At 34.1% G+C, this 17,202-nt stretch overlaps 2 protein-coding genes across 2 annotated transcripts; one reads left to right on the forward strand and one right to left on the reverse strand.

Annotated features, from left to right (window-relative positions):
* Window positions 1-1,563: 1,563 nt before the first annotated feature.
* Window positions 1,564-2,553, forward strand: LOC115962887 (ethylene-responsive transcription factor ERN1). The gene has a single exon (XM_031081800.1). It carries the CDS (start codon window positions 1,564-1,566, stop codon window positions 2,401-2,403), a length of 840 nt encoding a protein of 279 aa, XP_030937660.1. The 3' UTR covers window positions 2,404-2,553.
* A 3,978-nt stretch (window positions 2,554-6,531) lies between these two features.
* On the reverse strand, window positions 6,532-10,572 carry LOC115977455 (tubulin alpha-3 chain-like). Its single transcript, XM_031099308.1, has 5 exons — window positions 10,220-10,572; window positions 9,067-9,281; window positions 8,771-8,970; window positions 7,926-8,434; window positions 6,532-7,075 (listed from the first exon to the last, which is right to left on the reverse strand). The coding sequence occupies exons 1-5, from the start codon at window positions 10,330-10,332 to the stop codon at window positions 6,763-6,765; spliced, it is 1,350 nt and encodes a 449-aa protein (XP_030955168.1). The 5' UTR covers window positions 10,333-10,572; the 3' UTR covers window positions 6,532-6,762.
* Between the last annotated feature and the right edge of the window lie 6,630 nt (window positions 10,573-17,202).

Here is a 17,202-nt window from a genome sequence, read left to right on the forward strand (position 1 = left end):
CAATAGAGCATCCAATCTCAAGACTGAATTGGATCGGGTGTTAAGTGTTAAGTGTTATTTGAGTTATTCAATAAAACAACCTAATAAGAACTCCTTTTGTTTTCCTCTAAGGGGTTTTTGCCAAACCAACCACGGACAGACAAGCTGAACAAATGAAAATTTGATTTGGTTTTTTTTAAAAGCGTATTTAGTTCACCTAGGTTTATTTTACTAAAGTGAACAATTCATAGAGAATTGCTTGTATTGTGAAACCTGCCCTATTTTTGTTTATGAGCAGTATATTAGGGACAGTTTTCAAATAGGCACTCGTAGAGAAGTGCCTACAGCTGGACATGCTATCCTATAATTTGTTTTCTTTTAAATAAAATTCCTATTTGCACCAAATAAAAAATAATAAAAAAATAAAAAACCAATTAAAAAATGTCATATTGTTCAGAACTGGTCAGATCTTTTAGCATGCCAAAGATCCATCTTGTAAAATTCATGCCAACAGTTTTGGGTGATCATGAGACTAGAGAAAGGGTGATCATGAGACTAGAGAAATTATACGGTCCTCACGGTGGATTATGTTATTTATCCACCATTTCACTAAAAAACTTCCATTTGTTTAAAATTACTGAGTCAGTAATCAGTTTTTATTTAAAAAAAAATTTCTAACTCTCTTTCCTTAAGAGAAAAGAGATTAAAGTTAGAGGTGAGAATTCAGATTTGTGTTTATCCGTGGGAATAGAGAGGCTTCTTGAATGTTTGTCTTGAGAAAAGTCAAGGAAGAAGTGAGGTGGAAATTGCTGAGGCAGTAACTAGTTCCTATTTTAAAAAAATTTCTGACTCTCTTTCCTTAAGAGAAAATAGATTAAAGTTAGAGGTGAGAATTCAGATTTGTGTTTACTCGTGGGAATAGAGAGGCTTCTTGGATGTTTGTCTTGAGAAAAGTCAAGGAAGAAGTGAGGTGGAGCTTGGTGATTGCATGGCCAGCCAAGTCTTGGTCTTTGGGTTTCACACACATATACACTTTGAAGGGTTCAATAATCTTAATTTTCTAGTTTGATTGTCAAGGCTCCAAGTGTCCAGCCTTCGTGCCTTCACGAATTTTTCTAGTGTATCGTTGTCGTTGACAAAGTGAAGGTGAGGACAAGAAGTCCGGCCTGCCAAACCTGTTAATATTAAGAAAATACAAATAATAATCTTAACTTGTCTTTAATAATTAATTCTTTCCTTTTGCTTTTTTATTCTTTCCATCCTCTTGTGGAAATCGCTTCCATGTATCTTGTAGGGAGAAACATATTTATATTTTCCCTTTTCTAGTTTTGGTTTTTCTTGTGGAATGGCTTGCATGTCTCTCTGAGAGAGAACATTTCCAAGGTACTTGATATGATCTAGTCTTTAACTAAACATTGAGATATCATTCAAAATTTAAAAGGAACAAATTTGAGTTGACATGCTGACAAGAAACAAAAAACGAGCGACCCACTAAGATAAGAACTTGCAAACCTCCTTGACTCCCTTGTATAAGTAAGTCCCTTTCTCTCATTTCTCTGATTCATGTTCCATTCGAAGTTAGCAATGGAACATCTACTTCAAAAGCAGCAGAAAGGAGTTTCAGTCTACAAACAAAGCAAATTTAAAGAGAGGACTACCAAAAATAGTAGAAGCAAGTTTGTTGGGGTGAGGCAAAGGCCTTCTGGGAAATGGGTTGCAGAGATCAAAGACACAACACAGAAGATAAGGATGTGGCTGGGGACCTTTGAGACTGCTGAAGAAGCTGCTCGAGCTTATGATGAAGCTGCTTACCTGCTTCGCGGTTCGAATACTCGAACCAACTTTGCCACTAATGTCTCCCCCAATTCACCCATCTCTTTGAAAGTCAAAAACCTCCTCAATCAGAAAAAGAATATGAAACAACACCCTTCAGCAACCCCCAGTACTGTTAAACCATGTACTAGAATTAGTTCTGGCTGTTTTGTCACTAATACCTTCCCTGATGATTGTTCCAATTATATTACCAATGATAGTTCTAGCTACTGTTTGAATTTTAGTGCTCCCTCTAGTGTCAAAGTCCAAGACACCCAAATGTCTGGAGATGCATATAGACCAGACTTGAGCAACTGCATTGCTGAACTTGAAGCAACTAGGTCTTATTCTGGTCACTTGTGGCCATTACCGCCCGAGTTTGATCAGCTTCCGTTAGTCCAAGAGAAGCTGGAGTTCCCAAAACATGGTGGTTTATTGCCTGGTACAACAGGGCTGGACTTCACAGAATTTGAGCACATGAAGGTAGAAAGACAAATGTCAGCATCATTATACGCTATGAACGGAGTGAACGAGTGCATGGAGAATGCATATGATGCTAGTGATTCTCTCTGGGATCTTTCTACTTTGTGTCACTTGTTCTGCACAAGTTGATGCCCTCTCCTCTCTTAATACATTGAACTATCAAAGCATGAAGGTAAGAAGAGATTGGAAGCTGTAATGCTGTATTTGATTAATGCAATGATACTGAAAGTCTGCTTTGTTCTACTTTCAAGAAGAGGTACTATTTTTGGTGGTGCAATGAGGATGTTGTAGCATTCATGTAGGAAGATCAAGACTGTATTACACAACTTGTGAGCTCTGTAAGGTCTTCCTCTCAAGTAATCCTATTGGCTTTTGGCTACTGTGCATAAGATAATAAATCAATTTTTTTTTTGCTCATTCAAGTGTCACCAATTTTTGGGACAACGAATGGCCTAAGATTGAACATAGTCCTATTAATTATTTCTCATCATTTTTTAGGAACAAGGAATGGCCTATAGTAATAATTACATGGAAGGCTATCATGAAATTGGCCCCATGGACTTTTCTCAACAGCTCTCGCCTTGAATGAAAGATTTTGAAAACCTCAAGATCCTGCACACGCTCTACTAGCAAATCTAGCACCATCAGTCTACTCAACTTGTAAAAGTTCAGTTCAAAAATAGTTCATATTTACTCAATTGCTCAGATAAAAGTTGATAGAGTCCCATCTGTCAAAGTTAATTTAAGTATTGAGACTTCTAAAATCTAGAGCCTAATTACCTTATTATCACTATTTTTTTTAATTATAAATATGGTAAAATTTAAACTTTACATTTTTTATTTGACGACAAGAAATTTTTCCAGTTGATCTAACTTTTACCCATCAAATTGATTATCACTTTAACCAATTTAATCAACAATGATTTACCAAGCACAATGATAAAATAATCACAAGAATATCACCACAATTCAAAAGTAGTAAAATAAAGCATAAAATTAACACAAAAATTTGGTGACAAAGTGGAAAACTTTTGAAATACTCTTTAGGTCCATTTGATTAAAAGGATGGAAAAGTGAGACAATGGGGGGAGGGGATAGAAAAGTAGAGGGATAGAAGAGATTTTAGTTTTCCTTTATGGTGTATGGTTTGACTTTTGATTGAGAGAAAGAGGAGGGATAAAAAATTCTTTTGTTTTTGATGACGTTGAAAATTGTCACCAATAGGTCACACCGTACTCGCGACTCAAAGCGAACTTGCACAATAAGAACGATCGAAAGAAAACCTTTAGAGAGCACCGGTGTGGTGCCGGCCAAATGCTCTCCGAAGGTCAAGTCAGAATTCGTTTCTTCACTCTAGAGCGTTAGAGAGGGTTAATTAATTGTACCTTGATTTGCGAAAGTGTTAGTCCTTTTATAGTGGTGGAGAGTTGGCTTTTCTTCTTGATCTCCAAATCTTTTCCATGTGGGACTCTAATACAAATTCACCAAAGCGTGGTGAGCAAGGATTTCCCTTTTTTGATCTTAGGGCTTTTCTAGGCGATAGAGATTTCGGATCATGGGCCCTCACTATGTCTGTCAGCGATGGGCCTTCAAAGCGCGTGGGACTATCTTTACACAGGCCCAACAGTTCCAATCCGTCAGGCCCATTAAGGTAGGCCCATCAGGCTCTATATTTTATCATCTTCAGTTTTGATAAAAAATATTTGTAGAAATTTACTCTCACACCTCTATTAAATAATATATATTTTAAAATATTATATTAGTAAAAAAAAATGGAGTTGGGTATAAAAAATTATACCAAATGTTAACTTCAAGCGGCAGCGGCGGTGGCGGCGCCCCGGGTGGGGGGGGGGGAGAAATAGAAGGAAAAAGAGAGAGGGAAAACCAATGTCTAAACAGGGGGAGAGAGAAGATTTCGTCCACCAAGTGGCGGGACAGAGTGTGACTCCTAAGCAATTGGGAGGCATAATTGTAAGGAAAAAATTTAGTTATAAAATTAGTTGTAGCCTAAAGTTACAACTTTATATAATATCTTTTTATTGGAAGTGAATTTTGACAAATACACCATTGGATTACATTTTCTTCTTATATCTCCATGCTCGTAAAATTTTCTAGAAAATTTAAGAAAAATAGCAATATTATCAGTAAATTGTTTAAATTACAAGTTTTTGTAGTTTAAAATTATACATAAAATATAATTTTATAGATTATATAGTAAATAATATCTAATTACCACAAAATTTGACGTGTATTAGGAATGTAAAAAACATGCAATCTAATAGTTAGATTTTCAAAAAATATAGTAATGCTAATGATATTGAGTAAGGTTGTAGTTTTAATTTACAACCAATTTTGTAACAAAATTTTATCCTAATTGTAATTACTATCAACCATCTATATTCTCCTATATTTTCTCTCCAAATTGGGGTGTTGGAATTTGGTGAGCCCAGAGAGAAAATTGCAGGATCCCACCATTTTCTCCCCTCCTTCCCTTCCCAACCAACCAAACAAACACTCATTTACCTCGTTTTTTCTCCTATTTTCTCTCCTCTCTATCCTCCCTAATTTCCCTCTAAGCAACGAAAAAAAACCTCACTCCAGAAGTAGCCTACCCTACTGAAAATTCACTATAGAAAGAGTTTTGTTACAATGACCTATACTCACAAAACCTTAGCAGACAAATGCTATGTATTACCTAGCAAACGATCCGTTCACCTACTACCACGACGGCTCAAAAATTCCCACCACAAACAGACTCGTCTGCGCCAATCTAGAACTTCAGTACGTTAGTGAACTCACTAACAAATGTTAACTAATTATGTAGTTTCAAAGGAAATCAATTTAGGCTGTCAAGAATGAAAAGGCATAGATGGGTTTTTTTTGTTTAGACTCAGAAAGAAAGCACTCCTAGATGTTTTTGAACCTAGCCTTGACTGGCATGTATCAATAAGTATCTTAAGTGTCCTATGGAAACAATTTATTTAGCTATTTATTTTTTGTGGTTTGTTGAAAGTAATAAATAAGTAAAAAAGTGAGTCTCACAATAAGCAAAAAACATAGAGTGAGACTCGCAAATAGTATATGATTGTGGCTTTTTAAAAAGAAAATAAGCTAAGTGAAATTTGCAAATGGTACCTAGTCATGATAGTTTGACCACAAACAAGCTAAGTGATTGGTACGTTGCGATTGTATGCAATAAAAGTGATATCAATAATACTCCCATAGATGTTATATTAGTTACAATCTGACATCAATTTTTATTGTGGTTATAGAATTTTTGGAGTAAAAGTATAATGTATACCACACTTTCTTAGGTGAGGAAAGACCTTTGCATGCCACCACTAGAATAACGTAGCATACTTTCATTCCTTTTTCTTAGTCTTCCTCTCAAAATAAAGAAATTATAACGATTTATTACCATTTTGATCCTCTTTTGTCTTGTGTTCCAAAATGGTCCATACTCTTTCAAGTGTAATGTTTTAGTTTTTAAACTTTAGTTTTTATGTGTTATGTCAAAAAGGTTATTGCGAATGGAAAAGGCCCAAGATGAAAAATGAATAATAATGCACTAAAAAAGAGTGTAAAACCACAACCTGTTAACGAAAAAAATATATACAGCGTGTAGGGAGTGAAATTGGGGGTCTGAAATCCTTAGCCCCAGAACCATCACCCATACATAATAGTGTTTTAAGGGGTCAATCTTGCCAAAAGTACCTTACCCATAATCTATCTGTCACCACAAGTCTAAAAATAATATCTCAAACTCACAAAACCAGCTTTCATGGCAACCATACACCTTGTAAACACCCATCACCAAGCTCAACAAACCCAATCAAATAAATCATAACATACTCACCACATCTTCGAACGCCAGCTCAAAGTCTAAACAAAGGTCAGCCTTGATATAGCGAGGAAGAAAAACTGAAAAAGAATAAAGAGAGAAGATTAAATAGATCTAAGAGCAATGAGAAAAGAAGAGAGAGATTTGGTCTAATGAAACGAGATCTGAGAAAGAATTAAACAAAGTATAAGATACAAAGCAGATTGTCTCAAAGATAATTTGGTTGTTAACTGTTGGACTGTAGATCAAATGACTTGAGCCATCATTCTTCATCAATAATTACACCCCACATCAGGGCTAATAGGCATATTTATCAATGAGGTGACTACCAATATATACATATATATATATATATAGGCATCCAGAAATTACATTCTCTGAATGGTCACAAAAATTAAACAAAGAAATTCAAAGAGAAACTGTAACTCATCCTGAAATATCATTTCATTAATACCATGATCCTGAAATATCAATTCATTACTATCACAAAAAGAACAATTATTCAGAACAGACAAACTCTGATAATTTCATGGCATGCACAAAACATTGATACAAGAAATAGAAGAACATGAAAATAAAGCATAGGGGCAAAGGCAAATGCTCATATACAGATGCAAACTTCATACGAACACCCTCACAGAACTACATTAGTAATCTTCAGCTTCCTCTTCATCATCAACACCTTCAGCACCAACTTCTTCATAATCTTTCTCAAGAGCAGCCAGATCTTCACGGGCTTCTGAGAACTCCCCTTCTTCCATGCCCTCACCAACATACCAGTGAACAAATGCTCTTTTGGAATACATGAGATCAAATTTGTGGTCAATACGTGAGAAAACCTCAGCTACTGCTGTGTTATTGCTGATCATGCAGACAGCTCGCTGCACCTTGGCAAGATCACCACCGGGTACAACTGTTGGAGGCTGATAGTTGATGCCACATTTGAAGCCAGTTGGGCACCTATGAAATCCAACACAACAAAATTTTCAGATCTCATTGGAATATAGGACAATAAGGATGCTGTTTAAAAGTTTGCATTGCAAGTTGTCCAACTGGGAGAGAACATAAAAACCAATAATATATTGTGCTTTAACAAACTACTTCAAAAAGAAAAGCAATAGCAAATTCATCTAAATCTTAAGTTGGCAGGCAGATCTAACATATAAACAGGTATAAAGCTGATGCTCCAGTCATACTTCCAAAAGTTGTCCTCATCAAAGTTTTAACATCCAGATATTGTAAGATCATGCAATCCCATCCCCCCGCACACACCAAAAAAAAAAAAAGGAAAAAAGAAACATTGGAAGCTGGGAACAAAGAAACACAGTCAATGTCACCAACCCTTAATCTACAGTCACCACATTGATCTCTATCCAATCTTGACTCTAGGCAATCCCACTCATTAAATATTGAACCAAGCCAACATTACCTCTATAGAGTTGATAAACCAAGCCAATCTCCAAACCAGGAAAAAAAAAGTTTCAGGCCAAACAATTTTCTCTAAAAGGAGACAGTAGAGCAAAACAAGAAAGAATTTACCCCTGAACTCTAGCAGAGTAATCTAGAGTTATATGAGGTATGCATTTGATGAGTCTAGATGGTGAGACTAATTAGGTCAAATGGGTTTAAATACACAACTACAAATAATATAATCCAAAAAAAACGACGCCAAGGATAGCTTAACCAAAGAAGTTTGATAAACAATCTTAGACAACATTTTCCCAAGATTAAGTTCATAGTTATATTTCATCCAACTTTACTCAAGTATGCCTTAGTCTTTGCCTTGTTGAATGCATTTTTTCCCTCTTACCAGTCAACAAACTGAACAGTTCTTTTGGTTTTGATGGTGCCAACGGCAGCATTAACATCCTTGGGAACAACATCTCCCCGGTACATTAAGCAGCAGGCCATGTATTTCCCATGCCTTGGATCACACTTAGCCATCATGCTTGAGGGCTCAAACACTGCATTTGTGATTTCAGGAATTGAAAGCTGCTCATGATATGCCTTTTCAGCTGAAATGACTGGGGCATATGAAGAAAGCATGAAATGGATCCGGGGATATGGTACAAGGTTGGTCTGGAACTCAGTAATATCCACATTAATAGCCCCATCAAATCTCAATGAAGTTGTCAAGGACGAAATGATTTGAGATATCAATCGGTTCAAATTGGTATAAGTTGGCCTCTCAATATCAAGGGATCTTCGGCAAATGTCATAGATAGCTTCATTGTCCAAGAGCACAGACACGTCTGTGTGTTCAAGCAAAGAATGAGTGGAAAGGACACTGTTATAAGGCTCCACAACTGCCGTTGAAACCTACCAAAAAAAAGAGTTCACCAGAGTTGAACCCTGTATTAGCTTTAATTGAATAGTGAAGCAAAGTGTTTCTTTTGAAATGATATTTCTTACATAAATTGTACTAAAATGAGCATCAGTAAGCGCAACAAAAACCACAATCCATGCAAAAAAAGTGTTTCCATCATATACAGTTCAAAAACAACCCTGAATTTCTTTCCTTTTATGCCCATATGTGATAGAACCTTCCAGAAATGTTCCCAACTAACCATTATTAAAAATACACCTCCAACAACAATGCTATATACAATCTTTTAGCAAAGAGTAAAGGATCAAGATATTAGTAACCATCTGTACCTGGGGAGAAGGATAGATGGTGAATCCAAGCTTCGACTTCTTCCCATAGTCTACTGACAGGCGTTCTAACAACAATGACCCTAGACCAGAACCAGTACCACCACCAACAGCACTAAACACCAAAAACCCTTGCAAGCCAGTACAGTTATCAGCTAATTTCCTTACTCGATCAAGGCAGAGATCTACAATTTCCTTCCCAACTGCACAACAATCCAGAATAAGGTTAAAGCAACATGATTAACATGTTAAAATTTTCCACTTTATGCAATTTGCAAACAATGTCACTTATCACTTACCTGTATAGTGCCCTCTTGCAAAATTATTAGCAGCATCTTCCTTGCCAGAAATTAGCTGCTCGGGATGGAATAGTTGCCGGTAAGCTCCAGTCCTAACTTCATCAATAACAGTTGGTTCCAAGTCAACAAATATGGCCCTAGGCACATGCTTACCTGAACCAGTCTCACTGAAGAAGGTATTGAAAGCATCGTGTGCAACACCCACAGAAAGGTCACTGCAAAGACATAGAGGTTCATAAGCAGCTCAGTACAAATCTAACCCAGCAAGCACAACAGAACTACAATTACAAAAACCTTAGTCCCTAAATTTCAGGGCCAACAATGGTTCCTCAACAAAATAATTAGGGTCAGCCAAATCTAACCCAACAAGTGCAAGGCCTAAAATAGTTAACAAACATTGTGAGAATTTGACAACAATGCAATATGTTATTGTTCCAAATCCAGGAAAAATTGAGCAATGCCCATTTCTGAACTCACCAAATCCAACTGAAAACCTTAAAATCCTCTCTTACTATGCCTGTTAGATAGTGGCTCATATTCTGAATGAGAGAGTAAGACTAGTATGACAACTGACAAGCATATATTGGCAAATTTAACGTACTGGGTTAGGGTTTCTTGGGGCAGTATTTATTCATTGTAAACCCTGATTTTTCATGTAGTGGAATTCTCAACTATTGGGTATGGCACATTGCTGAACCACATAAATCTGTGTGTTATTTATTCATTTCCCTTCTCTTTTCTCTTTATTTTCACTAACATTGCTCAGATCTGAAAACTTCAACAAACCCAAAAGCCCTCTCCAATTACAAAAAACATCATATGCAATATATAACCACATCTTCAAAACAATCTCCAAATACAAATACAATGATACAACAGAAAAGTCCCAACTCTCAGATTCATCCAAAATTACAAAGACCCAGATGAATTTCATTTCTGGGAATTTAATAAAAACCAAATCTAGCAACATACACACATAAATATATGTAAACCCAGAACGCAAAAACACATTACAAAACGCATTGGAAAACAAAAAGAGTAGGAAATGGAAATGACAAACAAATAAAATAGTAATAATCAGCCACTGGTAGATCGCTTCAGATTCAAGTCCACACACATAAACAAAAAGAAAAAGAAAAAGAAAAAGAAATACCTGGGCATTGTACCATCAGGGTGAATGTCATGCTCAAGGCAATAGAGTTCCCAACAAGAATTTCCCACCTGAATCCCAGCCTGACCAATATGTATGCTTATTATCTCTCTCATCTTGCTTCTCTTTCTTCTTCTTTTGCTTCTTCTTCTTCTTCTTCTTTGTCTTTCTGGGTTTGTTTGTGTGTGTGAGAGAGAGAGAGAGAGAGAGACTGAAAGAGAAAAAGAAAAGAAAAGTGGCGCTTCTGAGATTTGACCTAAATGCAAAATGGAATAAGGAAACGCACAGCACACACAACCTTTGTGGTTTCTCTGTTTTGTGCTCTGTGTTTGTGACTTTTTTTTGTGTTGTGTTTTTCTCTCTCAAAACATCTATTTAGTGCTTTCTATAATTTCTCTTTACTACCCACTACCTTTTTTTTCCTTTTAAAATTAAAATAAAAAATAATTTAAAATCAAATAAAATTTGAGAAGATATTTTTTTTAAGACTTGTCTTCTACTTCAAATGGTCACATTGGGGGGCCCACCATTTGGCGCCAGCCTTTCATTGGGCCCCTTCTATATCTCCCAAATGACCATATTGCCTCCCCCTCTACTTTTTATTTTGATCGTTATTCAAAATGTCCTTAAATTTTGAGCCATACTTATTTTATTATTTTAGACTTTTAAACTTGAAAATTTTGTTTTTAGTCCTAATAGAAAATTATAAAACGTGTCATCAAGTTGTATCATTCTTGTCTTGTTATTATAATTCTTACTCTTTTTTTTAGAAGAATTATAAAAGAACTTTTCAAATTTAGAGAATAAAAAACTAGATACAAATTTTATAAACTAATAGTATATTATGATATTATCAACCATTTTATTTTAGTTTTTGAATTTTTTTTAGTGTCATTTAGTATACTGAATGGAGATTATGACATAAATGATAATTTTTATTATTGGGAAAAAAAATATGTTGTAATGTAATAATTAAATATATTCATAAGTTTCGTTGTAAGTTATAACATTATAATAAGACTTAAGATCTATTTTATGAAATATCTTATTTATACAATTATATTTCATAAAAAAATAATATTATTTTAAATTTGAGAGAGAAATGAGATATTTTTTGATGATTTTTTATTTTTATAAATGTTATGTGCATATGGAAAGTTTGTTTATTTGAAAATATATTAATTTTAGAAATTATTACATCTACAAAGAAATAGTTATTACAATCCTTTTAAAGAGGAATAATTATTTCTCATTTGAAATAATAGCTATTTATATGGAATAACTATCCCATGTAATAAAACACATAACCAAACTATAGAATAATTATAATATTGCACAGCCTATTACAGTCTATCAAACATATCCTTAATGTCTGTCACAAGCAAATACAATAAAAAATTTATATCAGAGTTGATACTATATACTAAAGTAATCCTTCATATGCTTAAAAATTAAACTTCTCATAAGAACTCCAATTCTATCATAATGTAGGTGGTTCATGTCACAGTTATCTCATTACAAGATTGGCATTCTTACCATGAAGTTAATAGAATTACATATGTAATGGTGAATTTTCATCAAATCTAGTGTAGGTGGGTAGGTTAGGAAACAAAACCGCACCACAATAAAGACTTTGTCTAAAACATAGTTTAGACCCACAAGGACTCACTAATTAGGGGCATGCAAATGAGAACGAGCCTTTTATTTGGGCCAAATACCAATAGGTGGGATTGGTTGGAAGCACTCTTAGTGTTAAGTTAGGGAAGGAAATCATAGTGTAAGTCTAGAGAAAAATTACAGAGCAACAATCGTCAAGAGAAATAAAACTTCCATTCAGATTTGAGAGGGAATTTATAATATTATATGAGTGGAGATTGGTAAACACTTCCTCCATGTTGTCAATAAAGAGTTCTATTAACACCATCCTCCAAGGTCACATGAGGAAATGTGATCCTAGAGCACTTTCCTCAATGTTGTAGAGAGCTCTATCATGCTACATTATATGCAATTGAAGACATATTAGGCATTCTAGATGCAAATACGAAGGGTGATGATTCCACATCAACACTCATTTTCAGGTAGAAGTATTTGGTTGTTGCCTTACCTGGGCTCTTTTGAGCTTGACCTATCATTGGATGTCTTGTAGTTTGATTACTCTAGGGCACTATTCATTTCTATTTAATTGCTTTAACCGAAGGATATGCCTAAAACTTGTTCACTCAATTGGCTCAGAGCTCTATAGGACGCCTTTGGATCGTCCAAGTTCAATGATTTTGGGCCAAGCTCAACTAGGCAATTTTGGTTATTTTTTTTAGTAAATACTTTTAAAAAAAAAAAGAAATAAATATGTTTTTTTAGGATTCAAAATTACAAAAGAGATTAAAATAATTAAATTAATTTCAAGTGTTGGATTAAGTTACTCCTTCAGGTGTCCCAAGAAAGCCTCACCCAGATTAAAATATATAAATATATTATCAATTCTTTTGGTAACTAGTTTAAAGATTTATTTCAAATTTTCAATGATTATTTGATAAGTTTAGCTTGGAAAAACGTCTCTTTGAAAAGGAAAAAAAAAAAAAAAAATCATTTTGACTTTATAAAGGAAAAGTCGCTACGGACTAAGGAGTAAGGAGCAAACTTTGAAAAAATGGAAAAGTCGGTAAGGACTAAGGGGTAAACTTTTCAAAAAAAATAAAAAGAAAATTAATATAAATGCACTAATTATTGTCAAGAGTTTTATTGGGGAGTGGGGGCAGCCTCATTGGATCCACACACCTTAGGCATGGTCTAAAAAGGAATATGTTGGATTCGGCAGGGGTAGAATGGGCAAAATAGTTTCTCAAAAAGAAAAAAGAAAAAAAAGGGCAAAATAGAAAAGGATGGCCAGCTTGGCCATGTGAAACGAACTTAAATAATTTTTAAATAATAATTGAAATGCTATTTTTTTTTTTAGAAAATTGAAATGCTATTTAGCTAAAAGAATACGTGATATTTGATTTTAAAAAAAAAAGGATATCCATATCATGCTTCGTTGTCTATTTCTCAACTTTATTCAGCACAGGAAAAAAAAAATTATACAACACCTATTTATTTATTTATTTTTTTAAGTTTCAACCTATAACATCTACTCATTATCATCAGATTAAGAAACCAATTGATTTTTTGTACAAGCGAAGATTAAACTTTAGGTCTCTTATTTAGCTATTAGAGATTTTATTAATTAAGTTAACCGGAACTCATATTTTCTTTTGAGTTTTAATTATACTCCTAATCCTAGGAGTGAAATTAATACACAAAATTAATAACAATTATATATATATATATATATATATGCAATGACCTGTTTATTACATAGCTGTTGCATGAAACAAAATTATTAATGATCTTAATAAAAGTGCATTTTTACTTATTAAAAAAAAAAAAAAATTGTGCCAATGGGCTAATAGCATGATGTCATACTACTTACTCCATGAGATTAATTAATTATTTGATATCCCTGCTGCAGGCTTACTCACATAGCAAAATAATAATAATAATAATAATGGTATAGATCATTATTATTATTGTCTTCACCTTTCAATTTTATTTTTTTTAATTCTCAAGTTCAATCTTGCCTTTTTCTAAGTTCTAGCTTCCTTTCTTCTCAAAAAAAAAAAAAAAAAAAAGTTCTAGCTTCCTTTCATGTACGCGTATGCCATTTTAATAAAAACAAAATAATTCTCTCAAAAAATAAAAATAAAAACAAAATAATTGAAGCTTTGGGAATGTGTGTGTTTAGAGAGAGAGAGAGAGAGCCACGCTAATAAAACCAAAATGAAAAGCTGGTGATGAACCTCCAAATCTAATTCTTATATTTGTATCCTTCCACCTATTGCCGGCGGTTGGACTAACATGGTTATTGGTTAGTTATCACTTAGCACCTTATATTAGTCAGCTTAGTAAGTTGGCATTCACATGCTAATATTCCTTCTCTCTGGCTGCACAATGAGTAAACTTTGATATTTCAACTACATCCTCAACCACCTCCCAAAGGAGAAGAAATATAATAAATTAATATGGTTGAACTTGGCAAATGGTAAACATTATGATCATATATAATCATTTCTCCCACAAATTTGTATATTTTGAATGCAAGTAAGGTCAATATTATAATATATTAGGATATTTCCATAAATGAGTAGACTGTGGTTTTACAGAATACCATGGATTATTATGGATTTGTAATACCGTGAGTTACTGTGGTTTTAAAATTATCATAAAATATTATTATATGTACTCATATATTGGGTTTCTACTATGAATGTAGACCATCAGATCAATTCTCTAGTTTTTTCTTTCTTTACATCATTTTATTTTCTTGTTTATATTTTAACAACATAATAGAGGAAGTTTGTTAAGTTCATCCTAGCTAGATTATCACGGTCCTATTATTACCATATGTAATCAAAGATAGACAAATTTAAGACACAACACTGCAAGTCTGCAAAGATATTCAACACTGATTCTACCAACCCAAGATATGGGAGATTAAGACCACTTATTAGTCATTGGTATCCACAACAAAATTTTGTTTAGTGTTTGTTCATCTATGCTTGATGCTACTTGGGCAGTCTTGCTAGCTTGCTATTTTGGAAGCAATCAAGTTAACTTTGTCTTCTATATATGAACTTTGCAGCAGGTGAGGCTAAAATGTGTTTCCAGCAATTCAATAAAACTCTTATCTCTTCCCTATCAGATTGGTCTTTATCAAATCACATATCAAAGGCCTTATTTTCCTTTATTGGCCCATTAGCTTTCTTCACAGGGAGGCTAATCAAGCTTCTCGAAACATAGCCCATTGGGCTTCCGTTTCAATATCTTCTCCCTCCTAAAAAGGTTTTATCTACTGATGGAATGTATGGGCTAAAGTTCCTTTTCCCTCTTATGACTCATCTTGTTCAATCAAAGATTATTTGCCAATAAAAAAAACAGATGTCCAAAGTCCAAAGTCCAAAGTCCAAATAGAAACACCCATTTAAATTACACTTTTGAGTTTGAGATCTCTCCCCTCTCAAAACTGTCTTATTGGTTAATGGGTATCCCACATGAAAGCTGCCACTTTGGGAGAGTTTAAATTAACCATAGGAAAATAAGATCTGGACTTCCACAAATAAGCCCCATGCCTGTTTCACTTCAATTGAAAATTTGTAGTCTCCAAAAAAAAAAAAAAATTAGAATGTTTTGAGTCACATTTATATCCGGCTTTCTTATTTACGTCTACATTATATATACATTTACTAGACTAGTACAGGAGAGGGATTTTGATTTTGATTTTGATTTTTTTTTATACAACATAATTTAAATCTATGACATATGTTCCATAATGTCTAAGTTAAGATTCTTTAACCATCAAAGTTGGGTGAGTACCAAGCATGCCGTGAGGTTCCTGCTAAAGTAAATTCTGATGTTGTAGCTTCGAACTGGACTCCTCCTCCTCATGAGCATTATAAGATTAATGTCGATGGCGCGGTTTTTGCATCTCAGAAGGAGGCCGGTCTGGGTGTACTTGTTAGAGATGCAGAGGGTAGGGTGGTGGGGGCATGTAGCAAGAAGATTATGGCTCCTCTTGGTGCGGTTGAGATTGAGGCAAAGGCCTTTGAGTTTGGGCTACATTTCCCAAGGGATCTGCTCATCCAATACTTCATCCTCGAAGGAGACTCGCTGGTATTAGTGGAATGCCTTGAAGGAAATTTCGCCTAGCTCCCCTCTCCTCAGTGGCTGCTGTTGTGTACAACTCCCTGTCTGCTACTCATGATTTTCGTCGGGTGGATTTTTCCCATGTTCGTAGGCAAGGTTATAGGCCAGCCCATTTACTAGCAAAGCATGCTGTAGGCATTGATGATTTTTCTATTTGGATCGAAGAGAATTCTTATTTTATAGAACAAGCTATTCTCCATGATGTAACGGTTGTTTCTCAATTTCAATAAAAGAATTTACGGTCTTCCCATAAAAAAAAAATGTCCAAATTTTTTACCCCTTTTTGTTATGAATTAAGATGATGTGCTAGATAAATTGTTATTTGAATTAGAAGCGTTTAAATTCAAGTTTAGTGATAGATATTTATCTGAATAAGATAGCATAGTAGATTAGTATTTTTCTTAAAAAAAAATTGATTCTTATATTTTAAGATTTGTTGATGAAGCTATCTCATCTATAACTTGAATGCATTAATAAGAGGCAGGCAGAAAATTAACTAAAAAAATGTCATCTTGAACTAACTGTCTTTTATATTCAGTAGTTTATCACGGTTCACAAAACTTTTGTTATATTTCTTCCTTTGGAAATGGTTTGTTCATATTCTTAATGTGATATAGTTAACTTAAAAACTAACATCTTGCTTCTAAAAAAAAAAAAAAACCAAAACAAAAACTAACATCTTGCCTTGACACTCTTACACTGAAAAAAATAAGATCAGTTTGAGTATTTTGGATACCATTTTCTTAAAAATACTAGATGCCTATCAGCACAATCCTAGATTTTTATTTTTTATTTTTGAAAAGGAAAACCTCAAAACAAAGTATCTAAAAACATTAATCCTTATTTGGTTGGTTAACAACATCATTATCTCCTTAGCAAAAAACATTACAAGAAATAATATCAAATAGAAAAAATAAAATAAAATAATACACAAACCCAACGATCCATAATACTGCATCACAACTGGGGATTGGAAGGTAGCAGCAAACTTTCAAAGTTGGCTGTTAAGAGCCCACTGTCCTAACTCCTAACTCCTAATACATGTGCTGCATTGTCTGCATCAAAATTGGTCCCAATAGAAAGAGTGGTTCTAAAATCATAAATTATTCTATAATTTGTTTTTGCTACCACTTTAACACGGAGAATTGTAAGTAGTTATCTATCACTTACATATATATAATTCTACTTACCCTTTTTTTTCACCACTCACACTTTACCACATTATAGCTATGGTAAAGAAATTGTGTAAT

The sequence above is a fragment of the Quercus lobata genome, chromosome 1 (assembly GCF_001633185.2).
Source record: "Quercus lobata isolate SW786 chromosome 1, ValleyOak3.0 Primary Assembly, whole genome shotgun sequence".
Classification (NCBI taxonomy): domain Eukaryota; kingdom Viridiplantae; phylum Streptophyta; class Magnoliopsida; order Fagales; family Fagaceae; genus Quercus; species Quercus lobata.